At 37.4% G+C, this 20,235-nt stretch overlaps 1 protein-coding gene across 1 annotated transcript in view; it reads right to left on the reverse strand.

The window, feature by feature from the left end:
- Nucleotides 1-20,235, reverse strand: part of LOC136870812 (uncharacterized) — a 91,507-nt gene that overhangs the window by 15,671 nt on the left and 55,601 nt on the right. The window contains exon 5 of the mRNA XM_067144939.2: nucleotides 10,332-10,401. Coding sequence (XP_067001040.1) covers nucleotides 10,332-10,401 — 70 coding nt within the window. The remainder of the gene's footprint in view (nucleotides 1-10,331; nucleotides 10,402-20,235) is intronic.

Here is a 20,235-nt window from a genome sequence, read left to right on the forward strand (position 1 = left end):
ATTTCTGAACAGTGTACAATGTTTTAACCAAATATTTGATTGTGTATATACATCTTTCTCTGTGTGATACTTAGCAAGACTTAAAATGTGTTTTTCTCAAAAATAGCTTTTGGCACATACACCTCTGCTATTCCAGTGGCCTTATATGTGGGAGTCTCATGAGTACTAATACATTAAGCAAAATACAGATATTGTAATGGGTTTATAGCACCTTTAAGAATAAAACATTGTAAACTCTAAAGTTTATAGCTTTTATTTTTTAGTTCCTAGTGTTTCTACCCAGTACAGTATTTAGCTAACAGCTCTAAAGAACACAGCCACAGCTTAAGTCCACTACTGAACTTTGGAGAGTGCAGATCCTTGAATATATGAGGTGCAATTTCCAGTGAAATGCTGGAAGCTCGAAACATAATTTGATGATGGCCTGTAGGCCTGGAAAGTTTCTTCTAAATTCAGTTTATGTTATATCAATTTAAACTTGGAAATATTTTTGTCAATATTAATAAAAAAATCACAAAACTATAAAACTGTCAGCCGAGGAGTCACAACTTGTGAGGTGTGCATTATTACCATGTAACCATGCTTAGTTTGGTATTACTTTTAGTTGTTCTATAGATTTTCGCAACTAGAGCCAATATTGTCCTTTGTAAGGAGGGTTGTTGTGTTGCTTCCTAGGTTTGTAAATTGCTGGCGCTTTAATGTCTGTACAGTAGACTTTATCAAGGCTGAGTGACTGGCAGAGTGAGGGTGTCAGGTCTTGAATTGAATGATAAGAATTTCATTTGGTCCATATTGAAATGAGATTACAATTAAATTAATAATGTATTGTGGTTCCACCTATTCAATACAAGAAAACTTATTAATGCAAAGTTACATTATAAGTCAATCACAATTGGGACCGATTTGACCTTTAGTCAGGGTCATCTTCAGCCTGTCGTTCAAAAGTTGCAAAGTAAAAATTCGCTGGCAAATAACAAGAGAACGTAGAAAACATCAACTTTTTTCACATGACGAAAGTTCAATATCGTATAAGAAAGATGCACTGGGTATTCAAAAGTCTTATCAAAAGGTGCAACATAAAAAGTTCACTAGCAAATAAAAAAACATAAAAAACATAAACTTTTTCACATGAAGAAAGTTCAATATCACATAAGAAAGATGTACTGGGTATTCAAAGGTCTTTTAAAATCTTGATATTGTGTCGTTAAGGGACTAATTCACTGAACTAGTATTAACCACAAAGATAGAACATACTATTTATTGCACACGACACAAAACATGATACATACACATGGCTACCGCCTTTATACATCCTGCTTTTGTCTTCAATGTCCCATCAGGCCTCACACACCACCGAGTCCAAGTAAACATTGATATCCTGCCAGTGTCCACCATTTTTGAGGCCAAGAACAAATAAACATAACCAAATTTTCGTAACATCCTCCCACCTTTTAATCACATGATTAAAACCACTAAATTCACAACCAAAACAAAACAAAGCAAAGAAAAATCTACAAACTGAGACGAGATGGGATTCGTATCTTCCTCCCACATCTTGTAGTAACCACTCGTGGAACAGTTCTGCTAGAGACAGGCACAGCAGGGCTCTTCTCCTGGACCTCTTCTTCATTCTGCCACTCAGTAATGGGAGTTGCTTCCAGTGGATAGATGTTCTGCACAGGCCGGTCCAACTCACCACCAGCAGTCTTCACCTTGACCACCCTGATGACATTGTCCTTCCCAGGATATACAGCAACCACTCTTCCTAAAGGCCAGTCTATTCTACGTGCTCCATCACTTCCAAGGATCACTACTTCCCCAACCTTTAACCCTCGACGAGGGTTCGTCTGACCTTTCCCCGGTTTAAGTTGTCCTAAGTACTCTATCCTGAATCTTTTACGTAATTCTGTCCTCAGATGCTGCATATATCTGAATCTCTTTCCGTGGCTTATCTGATCAATGTGATCAATATCGGGCACTCCCACCCTAGGAATATCCTGAAGAAACATTGCTGGAGTCAATGCTAGTAAATCATCACTGTCTTCAGATAAGTAAGTCAACGGTCGGGAATTAATAACTGCTTCAGTGTCCATTAATACTGTCAACAGTCCTTCGTAATCCAAAGAGGAACGACCTAAGATTCGTCGCAACAACTTCTTTAGCATCTGAACAATACGTTCCCAAAACCCTCCCCACCATGCAGCTGTGGGAGGATTGAATTTCCAAGCGATTCTCAGACAACTAGCTTCTACACTCACTTTCGTCCAGTCAAGATCACGGAACGCATTTTCAGCTCCCACAAAATTCCTTCCATTATCACTGTAAATAACATTTGGTCTCCCTCTCCGAGCAATAAATCTTCGTAACGCTTGAAGGAACCCTGGAGTAGACAAAGTCCTGATGAGCTCAAAGTGTACAGCTCTGTAAACAGCACATGTGAATATCACTATCCATGCCTTTTCACCCCCGCGGAGATATAATGGGCCAGCCAAATCCACCCCTACAATCTCAAAAACAGAAGCATCTCGAATTCGATCCTCAGGCAAAGGTGCGACCTCTGTGGTAATTCCTTTCACTTGGTATCTTCTACACTTGACACAGCCAGAAATCACCGTTCTTATGGTTCTCCTACCACTGACGATCCAAAACCGCTCTCACAAAGTAGAGAGCAGAACTTGTACTCCAGCATGAGACAATTCCAAATGTTTCTCCATAATCATCATGTGAACTAGCTTATGGTTTGCAGGTATCAGAATGGGAGTAAGGAATAATTCTTCATCCTTTCTTCTTATTAACCTCGTCTTGACCCGAAGTAACCCACTTTCATCTTCAAACACATTGAGAGATTTGAGGGACGACCGCTCCTTTTCTCCAAGCATCTCTTGCGTCACAATCTTCCATAGCCTCCTTTCAGCCATTTGCAACTCTTCCACTTCAAGTTCCTTTGAAGTGTGTCGTCCTCTCCTTCCGGCCGTGTTGTGGATGAATCGCAAAATCCAAGCTGTCATCCTGACAACTTTCATGTACTTTGAAAACTAATGAAGATACCATTTTTCTTCTGGTTTCGCAGAAACTAAAACAGTAGAAAGTCCTTTCCTTTTTCTCTTCGTTGACCTTTTCTTCATCAGGCATGACATCGTCATTAGGCCACTCAGAACTGGGGCATCTCAGCCACTGAGGACCCTCCCACCATTTCGACATCAGGAGTTTGGTAGCGGAGCATCCCCTGGAGGGTAGGTCAGCCGGATTATTCACTCCACGCACATGATTCCAACTATCAGGGCTCGACAATTGTTTAATTTCCTTCACCCGGTTGGCCACGAAAGTTCCCCAGACTTCTTTCCTCTTGATCCAGCAGAGCGCTGTTGTCGAATCCGTCCAATAATAAGTTGAAAGGTCTCCAATTCCTAAACTTGCCTTTACGGAAGAAGCAAGACGAGCTGCAATTGAACAAGCTAAGAGTTCCAACCGAGAAATAGTAGTTTTCTTCAGAGGTGCTACACGAGATTTCGCCTGTAAGAGTGTTACATTTGAATTTTGACCATCTTGTGATCGAAGGAATACAACTGCGGCATATGCTACGCCGCTCGCATCGCAAAATGTGTGAAGGCTCCAAGATTCCTGTGTTTCACAAGGTGCTATTTGTCTAGGAATTTTAATATCAGGCAATACGTTCAGTTCTTGAAGCCAATTTTCAAACTTTTTCCTCATTTCGTCCTCCATTTCTTCATCCCAGCTCATTTTCTTCTGCCAACTTTCCTGTAACAGCAACTTGGGTACTATAGAGACAGGGCAAGTAAAACCGATGGGGTCAAAGATGCTCTGGGCAGCAGCCAATACATTCCTTCTAGTGATCTTCTCACCAATCCTCGATACGTCAATTTGTTCACAAGAAAGAACATCTCTTGCTTTATTCCATCGAAGACCTAACACTGAAGTTACCTCAGAAGTGGATGAATCTCTTTCAGAAGAATTTAGCCATGTGTGCTCCCAGTTACGAAGATTGAACTGTACTCTGCTCAGCAATGCAGTAGATTCTTCCATAAACATACATAATTCCTCCTCATTGTCCACAGAAGTGATGCAATTATCGACATAAAAGGAGTTTCTCAACTTTTCAGCTGTCCCTCGGTAGTCTGTACTATGTTTCAAGTGTAGATCTAACACTGCTTCCAGCAGAAATGGGCTGCAATTCAGTCCAAATACTACTTGGCAGTGACGAAATGCCTTTAATTCTCTTCTCTCTATATCCTTCCACCAAAAGAAGCGTAACCAATCACGGTCCGTTTCTTGGACAGATATCTGAAGAAAAGCCTTTCTAATATCCGAAATCACCCCTATCCTATTCTTCCGAAACATCAAAAGAAGTGTGGGGATTTGTAGTAGCAAATTAGGTCCTTTCTCGAGGCACTCATTCAATGAAGGCGTATCCTTTGACTTGCAGGAACCATCAAAAACTGGTCTCACCTTAGTAGTAGAGTTGTCTTTAAATATTCCTCGATGTGGTAAGTAGTAACATCGATCTTTGTTTTCTTCCTCTGGAACGTCTTCAATGATGTCCTCATTTACCCACTCCTGAAACACCTTTCCGTATTCCTCAAACTTTCCTTCCTTGATCAGCCTGTTCAAAACAGAGATCAATCTCTTTTCCGCTATCTCCTTGTTGTTCCGTAGATTCTGACGGCTCTCCAGCCAAGGTAACGCAACTTCATATCGGCCATCGCCATTAATTCTTACTGTATTTTGAAAGTAGTTACGTGCGGCTTCTTCCATTTCTTCTCTCGATTTGTTTTCCACTGGATCAGATATGCCTATGGTATCCAAGTTCCATAAGTCAGCTATCGAGGCAGATTGAATGAACAGTGAGGTTGTATATGGAGCTAGAGTGTCCTTCTCCCCTTCCTTCAGTCTGCCTGTCACTGTCCAGCCAAGCGCAGTCCTAACGGCTACCAATCCTGATTCAAGCTTATGCATTTCATCCATCAAAATATTTCTAGCAACATCAGCTCCTAGAAGAACTTCCACGTCAGTTGGATCACTTCCCACATCTGAGAGCCATATCTTTTTCTCTCTCATCTCCTTCATCCAGGGCCCAAACTTCAACTTTGGAATTTTACCACAAATTACCTTCTGATCGATTAACTGCAACGTTGTACTATATGAACCATCGCAGCTGCTCACCTCTACATTGTACACATGGTGGTCTTCTTCACACGTCTCAGCGCCTCCAAACAACTTATGAATCATCGTCTCTGTTTTCAAAGGTTTGTATCCCATTTCCTCAGCCGTCTTCTTCAAGATGTAGGATCTCCGGGATCCACTGTCTATCAATGCCTGGACCTTCTTCTGTTTCCCCTTATGTGTCAGCTTGATACACAATGTTTGAAGAAACACCTCCTTTGTGGCACTCTGAATGTTCATGGAGATATCGCTCTGGTTTTCCCCACCTTCCCGAGTTCTAGGTTCAAGTTTCTCTTCAGCCCCTTTCACATTTAGTTTATGGCACAATATGAGGGTTAGTGCACAAGGGGCATCGAATGTGTGCCTTGCAATTCTTGGCTCTGTGCCCTAACTTCAGACATGCAAAACAACAGTTTTCTTTGGCTAGCTTGTAACGCTTTTCTTCCAAGCTCATTTGTTGAGCAAGATGACATTCCTTACTCTCATGTGGTTTACTGCAAAACACACACTTTCGCTTCTTGCCATCGAATTTCGCAGAGAACAATGAACTCGCAGTTGGTAGCGATGTATCTTCAGAAATTTTCCCTCTTCCCTTCTCTTGTTTTTTCCTATCAGCTAAACCGAAACCTGCCTGCGCAAAGGTAATCCTTTCTTCTCCCTCCACTTCACGTTTAAGGAAATTAAGAAGAGTCTCCAGTTTATCTTTATGTGGACTGATAAAATCTTCATTCCCTGACGATTGATTTCTGAGCCATACCCTTAAAACATCTTCAGGTAAGCACGATTCTACCAGGGGGAACAACAATGACCCATATTTATCTCTGGTTACACCTATGGATTCTAATGCTCTTAACTTGCTCTCTAGTGTATCATACAAAACGGCTATCCCTGATTTATCTTTCTTATGGGACACATTCTGGATAACTAACCCAATAAGCTCCCTAACGTAATACTCAGTCAAAAGATCTTCACGTCCAAAGCGTTCCTTCATACACTCTATAACCTTTGGATAGTTTTCGGCAGTGGCAGGGAAGCTATTTACCAGTTCTCTGGCTCGACTGTCAGGTTTGGTGCACTGAATCAGATACTGAAATTTATCTTCAGATTCTATATCGCAATCATCATGGATTCTTTTAAACATTCTCCAGAATCCGAGCCAATCCTTTATTTCCCCCCCAAACTTGGCTAGTTCCAACTTAGGTAGTTTTAAATTCTTTTTAGCTGTAGATGAAATATCCGATCTGTGATCTTTAACTATGCCTACATTTTCAGTACATAAATTCGTCATCTTTAACTTAACTTCGTCCAAATTGTCTCTATATGTTTCAATTGCCTCGTACTCACGGTTATAAACATCGTCCTCTTGTTCCAATGTTAGTTCTAATATTTTTTCATCTAGTGGGGAAAGGTTAGCACTTAACCTCTCCAGTTTCATCAGCATCTTCTGTGCCGATTCCAGCTCAACTACTTCACTAGTTAAACTTCGTATTAGTTCGTTATACACCTTTGTAAATGACGCCCGAATTGGTTTACGTTGTTTCACTAACCTTTCCATGGTCGTGTGCCGGTATTTTTCTTGGTTTACGTTGTTTCACTAACCTTTCCATGGTCGTGTGCCGGTATTTTTCACTGACAAAAGAAATCTTACGTACTGTATTCTATCGCAACTTTTCTTACTGTACGCGTTATCACGTCGGGGTCACCATATTGTGTCGTTAAGGGACTAATTCACTGAACTAGTATTAACCACAAAGATAGAACATACTATTTATTGCACACGACACAAAACATGATACATACACATGGCATCTGCCTTTATACATCCCGCTTTTGTCTTCAATGTCCCATCAGGCCTCACACACCACCGAGTCCAAGTAAACATTGATATCCTGCCAGTGTCCACCATTTTTGAGGCCAAGAACAAATAAACATAACCAAATTTTCGTAACACTTGATGTGGAGATAAATAATTATCTCGATGTTGAATCTTGTAGTTATATGTTTTATAGATTAAGAAGGAAATAGCTGGTTGTTATTGTGTTTATGCAAAAACGTTGAAGAGAAATAAGTGCAGTATTGGAACAATTAAGTATCACAGATGACAAATAAAGGTATCATTAAAATAAATGCTCAAAGAGTTCGTAAGGCGGTGAAGTGGTCAAGCTGAAGGTAAAGTCGTTCTGAACCATATTTGAGAATAATTCCCAGTTTAATGAGGAGATAGAGACAATTAAAGAAAGTAAAAATCAATTTATGAGGTGGATAGGAGTAAAAAGGCATGAGAAAATATAATATAAAATTTCACTTTGTAAGAAGTGAAGAGTTTATGGCATGCAGTGAGGGATAAGATTTGGAAACGAGTAAGAAAAAGGAGGGGGAAAAAAGAAGATAGTAGATATGAAAGAGAGATGAAAGAAAGGAGGAAAGGGGAGTGGATCTAAGTTGAGTCAGGTGGTTGAGGTAATTGGGGCAAAAGACATGGATGGAAACTATGTAAAGCATGGAAAATTGTATTTGGGTTTAAAGAAGAAACATTTTTAAAAATGAAAATGAGAAAATCGAAAAAATATTTGGTTTTTCTGAAATGTCGTTTAAATTGAAATTGGGATTGAAGTATTGGTCGAGATGGATGAAACAATTTTTGGTTGTGGAAAGAAGAGGGCCTTTGTTTATTATTTCAATTATTTGTATGTCTTGTTTTATGTTAGAGAAAGTGTGTTTAGAATCATGTATATCCTGTCCTACAGCAAAGAATCTGTTATATTTTAAAGCGTTAACATGTTCTAAATATCTAATATTCAAGTTACGTCTGGTTTGGCCTATATATGAGGAATTGCAGTTGTTGCATTTAAATCTGTAAGCTCCTGATTTTTGAAAAAAAAAAAAACCCACTAGATTTGTTGATCGAGGTAGAGTTATGTAAGAGATCAATATTCCTGTAGTTGGTTTTGAAAGATATTTTAACATTATGTGTTTTGAAGATGTTGGTAACTTTATAAACATCTTTGTTAAAAGTAAAGGTGGAAAATGCCTATGCATTCAGTTTTTCTTTTGTTAAGGTGGTCTTGGGATGGTGTTTGAATTGATTCGATTCAATCTATGAAGAAGTTGTTATAGCCATTAGATTTAGCAATAGCATGGATAGTATCCAATTCATTTTTTAAATCATTCTTAGACATTAAAGGCACGAAAAATTAAGCTATTGTAAGATGCACATTTATGTGCTTGTGGGTGCGCAGAATCTTGTCGGATAGTAGTTGCTGTTTGTGTTGGTTTTCTAAAAATTTTGTAGGATAAAGAGGAAGGATGTCTGTTGATAGTTAAATCTAAAAAATGTATAGCTTTGCTAGTTTTGGATTCGAGAGTAAATTTAATAAGAGTCAATGTTGTTGAGAAGTAGAAGTATAGAATCTGTGGTGTTAATTTCTTCATTCATAATAATGAGCATATCATCAACATATCTGGCCCAAAAGAGGATATTGGTGAAATAATAATAATAATAATAATAATAATAATAATAATAATAATAATAATAATAATAATAACAATAATAATAATAATTTATAATTTATAATTTATTTATATTTACATATATATTATATATATTTTTTTCTAATATTATTATTATTATTATTATTATTATTATTATTATTATTATTATTATTATTATTATTATTATTATTATTATTAGTTTAGATAGATCTCTGTCAAGATGCCTGAGGCTGGTGAGCCCATTGCTAAGCCATCTCCTTTTTCTTACTGTACTCATTTCCAAATCTTATCCCACACTGCATGTCATAAACTCTTTACAAAGTGAAATTTTATATTATATTTTCTCATGCCTTTATACTCCTATCCACCTCATAAATTGATTTTTACTTTTTATAATTGTCTCTATCTGCGCATTGAACTGAGAATTATTCTCAAATATGGTTGAATGACTTGACCTTCAGATTGACCACTTCACCACCTTAAGAACTCTTTGAGCATTCATTTTAGTGATACATTCATTTGTTGTCTATGATACTCAATTGTTCCAATACTGCACTTATTTCTCTTCACACTGGTGCTTAACTTCAACTTTTCTGTGTAAAAACAATAACAACCAGCTATTAGCTTCTTAATCTATAAAACATATGACTACAAGATCCACCATCGAGATAATTATTTAATCTTCACATCAAGATTTAAAAGACCTTTGAATACTCAGTGCATCTTTCTTATGTGATATTGAATTGTCGTCATGTGAAAAAGTTTATGTTTTCTACGTCTTTTATTTGCTAGTGACCGAGCTTGATAGCTCAAGTCGCTTAAGTGCAGCCAGTATCCAGTATTCGGGAGATAGTAGGTTCGAACCCCACTATCGGCAGCCCTGAAGATGGTTTTCCGTGGTTTCCCATTTTCACACCAGGCAAATGCTGGGGCTGTACCTTAATTAAGGCCACGGCCACTTCCTTCCCACTCCTAGCCCTTCCCTGTCCCATCGTCGCCATAAGACCTATCTTTGTCGGTGCAACGTAAAGCAAGTAGTATTTGCTAGTGATTTTTTTTTACCTTGCACCTTTTGATAAGACTTTTGAATACCCAGTGCATCTTTCTTATACAATATTGAACTTTCGTCATGTGAAAAAAGTTTTTGTTTTCTACGTTCTCTTGTTATTTGCCAGTGAATTTTTACCTTGCACCTTTTGAACGACAGGCTGAAGATGACCCTGACTAAAGGTCGAAACCGGTCCCAATTGTGATTGACTTATAATGTAACCTTGCATTAATAAGTTTTCTTGTATTGAATAGGTGGAACCACAATATATTATTAATTTAATTGGGGTGTCGGTCTGTTTATGCTATTTATGAGTCAAAATACACTGGAAAGGTGCTACATTTCTTGTACACTCAGCTGCACAAAAATTGGCTGACAAAGAAGGGTTCTTAATTTTATACATTCTCGAAACACAAGGATTAAACATTGAAGAGTCATTGGCCGAAGAGATTATACTTGGAATCTTACCACCTGCAGAATTTCAAACAAGAGTACCGTATTTTGAAAGAAAATCATTTTCTGTGATGGCCAATTTTTGAGCTGTTGAATGTATGAACATATTTTGTTTTAAAAGGGCAAATTTGCAGCCTACTTATTTACTAACACATACCTTCAACTTCCTTAAAATCTTGGATGGAAAGGTTAACCAACAAACCAGCTATGCAGTCTCTAACTATAATCTGCAAGAAATGAAAAAGTACATTCTTACATCATGCATTGTATAGATCTCATGGTAAAAGTTTATCCAAACAGATAATTCTCATGTTAATGAATTACCATATCAATTAAGAGGATGCAAGAGAGATTTCTGAATACTGTTATAAAATTCTAGTCAGACTTTGTCACATAATTTTCAGATACAAATGACTGGAAATCAAATAAACTCAACAACAGAAAGAGAAGAACACTGTAATGAACAACTTTACTTACAAACAAAAAAAAAATACTGATTTCACTCTCAAGTTTTAAAGGTAAATACAGTAAATTAACTCACTGAAGTACCTTCAACCACTTAGAATCGGCTGTTCACAGAATCTGTCGCCTGAATTTAAGCACTTGATGTCTTGTATCCATTACCAACTTTGTGCTTAGAAAGTCATTCTTGTATAACATGGTAATTTTGTGCAAGGCAGTTTGAGTTTTGGCTGTTTACTGAGAATGTTACTTATTAAATGTTTACTATGCATGGAAAAATGTTTTCTTTTTTCTCCCAGAAGTCAGTTGCTGTGGGTGATGTTGCCAGTCGTTGAAGGCTGGAAGTGGTCCAACAGGATAATTGAGACTACTATTGCCGATTTCTAGAGCGACATCTGCCTCCAGCTTTGCAGCGCAAACATTCTTGTTTACTGTAAGACTATCACCCCATCATGTTGCATGATAATACACAGTGGCAAACAATGTCAAGCTCTTATTGCAACGGTGGCACTGGATGGTCTTGGAACATCCTCTGCACTCACCAGACATGAGTCCTTATGACTTTGACCTGTTTCCGAAGTTGAAGGAACCCCTCCGAGACCGCCAATTTCCAGATGTGGCATATGTACTCTGCGCAATATGATGCTCCGTCACTGTCACCATCAAAGAACGCCTTGCCAATGGTCCCCAACGGCTTCCCGACATTTGGCAAAAGGTAGGCTTTGCGGGTGACTACATTGAAGGAATTTAATACAGTTGCACTTATTAGTTCATTAAATACTGTGTTCTGTCAATATTGCCACTACTTTATTTATAGCCCTCATAAATTGCTTTTCCACCCAGCTGCCTGTGTTCTGACTTTGATGATTAACTGTACTCAGGGAATACCATCAGTTGTGTTTACTTTGTCTGCCAGGGAATTCTTCAACCATTCTGTTTCTAAGTCACGTATTTTCAGCTGCTATCTAGAAATTAGTAGTGACATTAATTTTGAATAGTGCAATCAAAAGCCAATAGAAGGATATTCCAATATCTGTTTTCACATTTTCAGTCTTTTCTTCTGGTTAGAATAGAATTTAATTGTGGTCTGTATTGGTGCAAAACAAGCAGTTATTCTATAGCAGCAATGACTGTTTTGCATTCTGTATTCAATCTTGGCTTATTTTAAGTCAGGAAATATATTCTCCAAATCTTTTGTGGAAATATTAAATAGGACTGTGATGATAACTTTTAAATAAAATTGTGTTAATTTCATAGCTAACTTTGGCCATGTCATATAATTACAAAACGATACGTGGAGGCCATCCTTGCCAAAATTGCAACCATCTACACTGAGGGAGCTTTAAATGAAATTTGAAATGGGAGGCTTTCCGTTCAGAAGGCATCTGAAATGAATGTGATTCTCAGAACATATGTGTTTCATCAGTCTATGCAGGTCTGTCAAGGTGTTAATTTGTGTAGCATATTTAATGGGCACATTTAAGAAAAATTGATTTCTATAAAACAATTTTAATGTATATATGTCTACCATTTAGTCCCATGTTCTGATATGGGTTTAGGGAAGGGGTGAGATTAAATTGTATATGGCATGTTTTTACGCCCAGATGCCCTTCCCGATGCCAACATTAGTTGAGGAGCTAATGAAATGAATAATGGTGAATGAAACTAGGTAAGCAGGTGGAAGGAATTGGCTGTGGCCTATGAATAGCATAGTCCCAGCATTTGCCTGGAAGTAAAAATGGAAAAAATGGGAAATCACAGGAAAACATTCTCTGGACAGCCAACGGTGGAGTTCAAACCCACGTGTTTCCAAAATTAAAAATGTACTACTTTGAAATGAAGCATATGCACACGCAAAATAAATTTTAAAATTCTGTGAACAAATTTCTTTCATTCTTCCTTGCTAATGAAATGATGAATGTAGCACTGCACTTTACACAACCTTTAATTTCTGATAACCTATGACTCCTTTCTACCCATGGTTTCAGCTGGTCAAGCTTTCCCACGTAAGTCTTGCACTTTGCTGCAATAGCTTTGTACCGTTAACTCATTCCTATTGATTTAAAATGCCGAAGTTATCTACTGTATGTACAAGAATAACTTCATCTTCTATATTAAACTTACATTGGCTGAAGTTATCCCAAATCTGGGAAAATTTGGCCATAATTTATTAATCTTCAAACCAACAACAAACTTCTCTCTGTTCATGTGAAGAGCGCACGTGTGAGATATAATAATAATAATTTCGTGTGGCTATTTCTAGCTGAGTGCAGCCCTTGTAAGGCAGACCCTCCAATGAGGGTGGGTAGCATCTGCCATGTGTAGGTAACTGCGTGTTATTGTGGTGGAGGATAGTGTTATGTGTGGTGTGTGAGTTGCAGGGTAGTTGGGGACAGCACAAACACCCAGCCCCCTGGGCCATTGGAATTAACCAATGAAGGTTAAAATCCCCTACCCGGCCGGGAATCGAACCCGGGATCCTCTGAACTGAAGGCCAGTACGCTGACCATTCAGCCAACGAGTCGGACTTGTGTGAGATATGATCCACTTCACCTAAGTGGCTAAATGGCTAAATTACCCCAATTGACAGTACTTTTAATGATTTTCATTATGTTTTCTTTCAAGAATATACATTCATGAGCACTTGAATTAAAGATATCTGGCTAGTAGCGTGTAGCCGAACCAGTCAGCCACAGTTCAGGAGAAATGGACTGGAGCATTGTCTTGCTGATGGTGGTGATGTGGCATGGCATGGACTTCACAAGACACTGGAAGTGTTGGGGAGCCAGCCATATTGATCCATGATGGCTGCACAGCCTCCCATAATCCACTAAGACTGGTCAGAGCAGGGTCCAGGGTATGCACATCTCTCTCAATAGCATCCCAGATGGGCTCGATTGGATTGAGATCGAGGCTCTGGAGAGGCCAGGTGAACATTTTCACATTTGTGGAGTGCTCATCGAACCAGTCAGCCACAGTTCAGGAGAAATGGGTTGGAGCATTATCTTGCTATATGCAGAGGTTGCCTTCAGGGTGCTACAAGTGAACAAAGGGGTGAATATGATCTGCCAGCAGGTTCCTGTAATGTTTGCTGGTGAGGGATGTTGTCAGATGTACCAGGGGTTCTATTTCATCTCAAGTAAACAGTCCCCGTATGTGGATACCATCACCACCAGCCTGAAGTGTACCTTGTTGGCAAGATAGATCCATTGCCTCATGTCGTTGACAATGCACTCCTGCCTATCCATTGGAATGTACCAATTAGTAACTCAACTTACCTTTCCAGGGAACCTTTCTCCATGCTTCAAGGGTCGAATGATGGTGTTCCTTTGCCCATGTCAGCCATGCCTTGTGACGGATGTTGAACAGAAGTATCCCCATGGGAAGCTTGCTTCTGTACTCCATGGCAAGGAAATGATTCTGGATGGTGTATGGCTGTTCACACATCATCGTTTAGCATTGAATTGATAAGTAATCTGCTGGACTGTGGCCCGTCTATCTGCTCTTATGATCCGACATCAGTCCCTGTCATCAATCAATGTATTGTACATGATGATAGATGACCCTGGCAGTGGTGGTTTTGCCTGAATCCATATTCTTGTGGTACACTCTTGATACGGTGGCAGTTGGAAAGAAAGCCCAGTGCTTGCACGACTTCAGAGATAGAGTGACCATACGTCTGACGCTGACAATGTGGTCACAATCAAATGCAATGAGATCTCGTGTCTTACCCATCTGTAGTCCGGTCACTCATCCAGCCCATATGAGTTCTGAAATCTTTGCTGTTACGTGCCACACCCTTCTATTACATTCTCCGGGCCAAGCACAGTACTATTTTCCCACTACAGCACCTATCACTAATTTTTGCTCATGAGTGTATAGCCTACTAGGGTTGCCACCTTACGTTTAACAAAACCAGGAATTGAAATAAGCATTCCTTCATTACAGATACTGCACACTGATATATACAGCGGGAGATAGTGGGTTCAACCCCACTGTCGGCAACCCTGAAGGTGGTTTTCTATGGTTTCCCATTTTCACACCAGGTAAATGCTGGGGCTGTACCTTAATTAAGACCATGGGCGCTTTCTCACTACTCCTAGCCCTTTCCTATCCAGTCATTGCCATAAGACCTATCTGTGTTGGGGTGACGTGAAACAACTTGTAAAAAGATATATACAGTAGCCTAGATATTATAATAATTATTATTACCGTATTTTTATTAATTACTATCATAATACATTAAAGTAATTTAAAATGATAATAAAGTTTTAGCATTAAGTATTACTTATAGAAATGTTGTAGTGTGTTTGTGTAGTAAGGCTACCTTAATTTACAGAAAAATATTAAATACAAATAATTTCAGTCATTGAATTACAGATGTTAAAATAGAATAAGATAACCAATTGCCTTTACAGTTTTTTCCCATTAGTATTTGGCATTATTTTCCCTCCTAATTTATGGAATTTCTTCCCTCTTTAGTTCCTAAAACAGCAGCAAACACCGAGAAGTTATATTGCAGATTATAGCAAATTTACACTTCACTATTAACAAAATCATGTGACATTCTATTTTTCCTTTGTTTACAGGCTTCCCATTATACTAAATATGTTTACATACACTTTAACAACTAGAATAAACAACACAAATACTAGGATTAGAAGTTCTTTCATATTTTCATGTTTGAGTAAAGTCTCCATCTACAGTATATGTTACTTACTGGAGTTAATTGTGTTTAGTGACCATATTGGATATACCATAATCTATCCGCTTATACCAATACTAAAAGGAAATCACATAATCATTGTAGAGTTTGTCTATATCTACAAAGATCTTCAGCTTGGAGTATAGTTTACAAAGGTCATTTGACTTTAGAACCAAGTCTTTATTTTGCCTGTTTTTTGCGGAAGATAGCTAAGCCATTTGATGCTATGTGTATGGCCCATGTTGTTATTTTTTTTTAGGTAAGAGAGCATCTGTCAAGAAACATTTTTGCATCTGCTTTAAATTTTTTCCTTCCTGTATTTGTAAAGTGTATAAAACAACACTGACTTTTACTTTGTAAGACTTTTTCTGAGAACAGGTACTACCTGCAGGAGTATTTTTTACATTATCATCTTGGAATGATTTGAGAAGTTGGTAACTCTCTCAGGTTGACAAGTAACAACAACATCAAATGAATCATGACTTGTTAAAAGGGGTTAAGTCCATAGAACCTAATTTTAAGAGACATATAAAACAGACGTTATTTATCAACCAGTTAATTTTGTTCTTGTAAATTGCACTATTCTCATGATTCATTCTGTAATGTATAACATGTAGGATATAAGTTCTTTAATTTTAATGCAATTTTACATACAGATTAAAGTGTTTAAAGTACATGGACTTAACTCCTTATAACAATTCATTCTTGAATATTGTTAGTATATAACATAGTTTGAAACCATACACAGGTAAATAGTTTCATTATGCCTGTTTTTAAATATTAATACCACTGAAGTGACATAGACACTCTTCTTACAGACATGTGACAAATGGTAAAAGTACTTAGGTCTCTTAGGTTTGTATAAAATGTTGTCATTTGCAAGGTATTAAGACATCAAAGGCTAACTACTTGAGAAGTCATGAACGTTTCATTAGTCTTCGTCACTAAATAAAACCCTCTGTCTTCATTGTTGCACTGCAGAATCTCCTGATAAAATGTGTCTTCTTCTGTACCACAAGGAATGTATGGTAGCACCTGTTGAATATCAGCTAGATTTTTTGTGTTGATGGAAACACTGCCCTGTGGGTATGCTAAAGTCTTTGGAAGAACTTTTACCTGTACTCCTGGCTGTGCAAGTCTGAAAGTACGACAAACAGGACTGCTGATGTATGGAGAAGTAACTACACAACCTTTCATCTGCAGAGTATTTGAACTCAATGTAGTCTACTAGTTACTTTACGTCGCACCGTCTTATCGCGACGATGGGACAGGGAAGGGCTAGGAGTGGGAAGGAAGCGGCCGTGGCCTTAATTAGGGTACAGCCCCGGAATTTGCCTGGTGTGAAAATGGAAAACCACAGAAAACCATCTTCAGGGCTGCCGACAGTGGGGTTTGAACCTACTGTCTCCCGAATACTGGATACTGGCCGCAATTAAGCGACTGCAGCTATCGAGCTCGGTATCCATGTAGTCAATAGGTTTGAAGCTTATCTTCTCAGAAAATGAGACAGAAGGTTTCATGGTTTCCAGTGATATTGTTGTTTTCTTAAATCTTATTAACACTTCATCTCAGAAAAGTACAAAAGTATCTTCAATATTATACTGGAGGATTCCAGGACTAAAGTTGTTTTAAAATAACATTGTGTATTGAGGTCTGTAGACCTGGTATTGATACTTAACTCAAAATCGCTAAAAAAACTGCACTTAAGTCCTTTTAACAAGTCATGGTTCAAATATATGTTAAGCAATGAAGGAAATACAAGGCGAGGCCCGCAAAGGTTACCATCCTTCCTGAACGCCACATGTCGGTAAAAGAGAATGTGGTCACCATCACACTGTTCCCATTCACCCATAGGAAACCCATCAGCTTCAATGAATGGATAGTCAGATTGAAAAACAGATTTTAAAAAACAATAAAATTTACACCCCCCCACCAGTAAGTGCTGAAAATACTCTCCATCAGCCTGTAGACAAGTGCTCTAACATGTGTTGATATTCTGGTTCACTCCCTGCAATTTAGCCTCAAGAATCTTCAAACTTTTGGTGCAAATTGCAGTAAAAATCTAAAGCATACAAAAATATGCTGTTCAACACTTTATTCAGAAGCCATGAAATGTACTAAACCAATCAATGACTGTTGTATAAGAAGCAATCAAGCTGTACGTTCTACAGAAACTTATTGCAGACTAGCTGTGACCATGACATCACTGGGCAGTCTGTACGGGTCAGGCGGCAAACCGACTGAGGCTCACACTGTATAAATATATAATTCAGGAACACCAGTTTTTACAGGCACCTGAATTACTATCACTTGGAAACAAACTCCCAGATTATCGATCTATCCTCCTCTCCCTTTAAAAAGATGTATGTCTTAATAGTAGGCAAGCTGCGACAAGGCAATGTATGGCAGCATACATTAAGAGCCAGGATGTTTATGTAAGTCAGATAACTGTTAGGTACTTCAGCGTGTCAAAATTAATTTATGAATAAATACATCTAGAAACTACCTGAAAAAGAAAACATATGATAATAAAATTATACCTAAAACTTAATTATAAATAAAATGACATGTTTTGTTCTTGAAAGTACATAATCAGATTCTATCAAATCACACTCAAAAATATTTAGAAATATATAATCATACATGTTTAAATTCTGTTTAAATCCATAAATACTTGAAATTTGGAACTTATCTTAATGAAGTCCTCCAACAGTGCTTCCTCACTTCTCTCTAGTCTACCAAGAACAGACTTGCCTGGTGTGAAAATGGGAAACCACAGAAAATCATCTTCAGGACTGCTGACAGTGGAATTCGAACCCACCATCTCCTGAATGCAAGCTCACAGCTACACGACCCTAACTGCATAGCCAACTTGCTTGTTATTTATTTATTTATTTATTTATTTATTTATTTATTTATTTATTTATTTTCATTCATTCATTCATTCATTCATTCATTCATTCATTCATTCATTCTTTTATTTATTTATTTTCCGTTATCAATTTATTTTTTCATTTTGCTTTATAATAACTTTATTTCTTTATTATTAAGCTTTAAGTCCTAACAAGAATTGCACTTATGAATCCACTTTCCTTCAAATATGTGTGGTGGTAATAAATAGTATAGGCTACAAATTGGGTACCGGTACTACTGATCATGATAATAAATGCAATATGCTATAGTATGTGTAAAGAAAAGGAAACTAAACATCTGTTCTTCTGGCTATGTATCCAAAGTACCGGAAGTAAGCCTGGCTAATCCACTTGTGAAGTCTAGTCTGGATCCCTAATTACTAATCTTACTAATGAGTAAATTAAATTTGTGTCCTCATCCTGAGGTGGTGCAGCTCTTTTCAGGCACATTTGCAATGGGGGTGAGCAGCATATACCATTTTAACAACATACCAGCCCTCCTGCTATTCTTAAATAGTGCTAACCGTTACACTAGAGAGGCAGAAAATCTTACTAATGACTAACATAAATCTCAGGTCTGACTGCATGTGACTTGACCATGAAGAAATATGGAAACCAGCTTACAAAAGTATTAAAGTGAAATTTGAAGTACTACGAAGTGTTTGACAAGATTGATCACAGTGTACTTCTCAGAAAGCTTTCCGGATTTGAACTTAACATTCCTGTGCTAAATGTGATCACCTCCTATCTACTGTGTACATAAGTCAGTTTTTCACATATCATCAGATCAAATCTTTAGTGCTCAGTGTTAATTCAGGTGTACCTCCATATTCAAATTCAGGATCATTATTGTTTATGTTTTTTATAAATGATTTACCATTATGTTGTGATAAATTCCAAATTCCTCATATATGCTGATCTTCAAATCAAAAATCAAATCAAAATCTTAAGTTGTACAAAGAGGTATCACACATTTGTGACTGCATTTCTCTGAACAGGGATATTTGAAAATATCTACAGGTGGAGAATCACCAATAAAGCACTTGTAATGTCAGCAAATGCTTTCTGATGACATATTTTATGGTGAATTATCCTTTTTAGTGTGAGTACTTAATGAACAGGTAGAATTCAAAACAAGTCAAATCAGTAAATGACTTAGGAGTTATATTGAATAGTAACCTATCATTCAGTTCATATATTGAAATAATTGTAAATGCAGCACTTAGCAAAACTAGATTTCATTATACAAAATGGGAAGGACTTAACATTAAGACTCTGTGTGTTCTTTATAACTTGTGAGGTTAAAATTAGAATAAGCATCCAATATATGGATGCGAGATTACAAATTGAAATTGAAAATGTTCAAAAGAGATTTTTATGGTTCACAAAATTATAAATAGCATTATAGATAGTGGCAATCTGCTAGCCACAATACATTTCACCATAAGCAAATCAAACTTGTATAGCCAGACATACTTTTACAATCCCTTATCCTAGATATTAATTCATAAAAATTCACCCTTAATAAGGATGTGTACTGCATTTAATGACTTATTCAAAAACTATGACAGATATCTCAATGTCTCTACCAGACTAAAAAAAAAAAAAAGAATACTATATATACTGAATTACTTCAGTGAATATACTTAAGCTATCTTCACAAAAATCAATATTTTATGAAAAGGAAATGGAATTCATTATACAATCTCTTTGCCAATTATACATAATTATGGACATCAATTGTCTGTAAACTTCGGGATTTTATTTTTAAATGCACCTGATCTGTCAGTATTGCCTGTGCCTGCATATAAATATTTAGCTGTTTCTCATATTTAGAATCAGTAGCCAATAAGCAACATAGATGGAATCTAATCCTGATCTTTACAGATCAAATTTTTAAAGACCTATTATTAATTTTTGTCTTCTTTTTCTAATTTTCATTAATATAATTTTTTTAAACCATTGTTAATTATTCTGTGATT

The sequence above is a fragment of the Anabrus simplex genome, chromosome 1 (assembly GCF_040414725.1).
Source record: "Anabrus simplex isolate iqAnaSimp1 chromosome 1, ASM4041472v1, whole genome shotgun sequence".
Taxonomy (NCBI): Eukaryota; Metazoa; Arthropoda; class Insecta; order Orthoptera; family Tettigoniidae; genus Anabrus; species Anabrus simplex.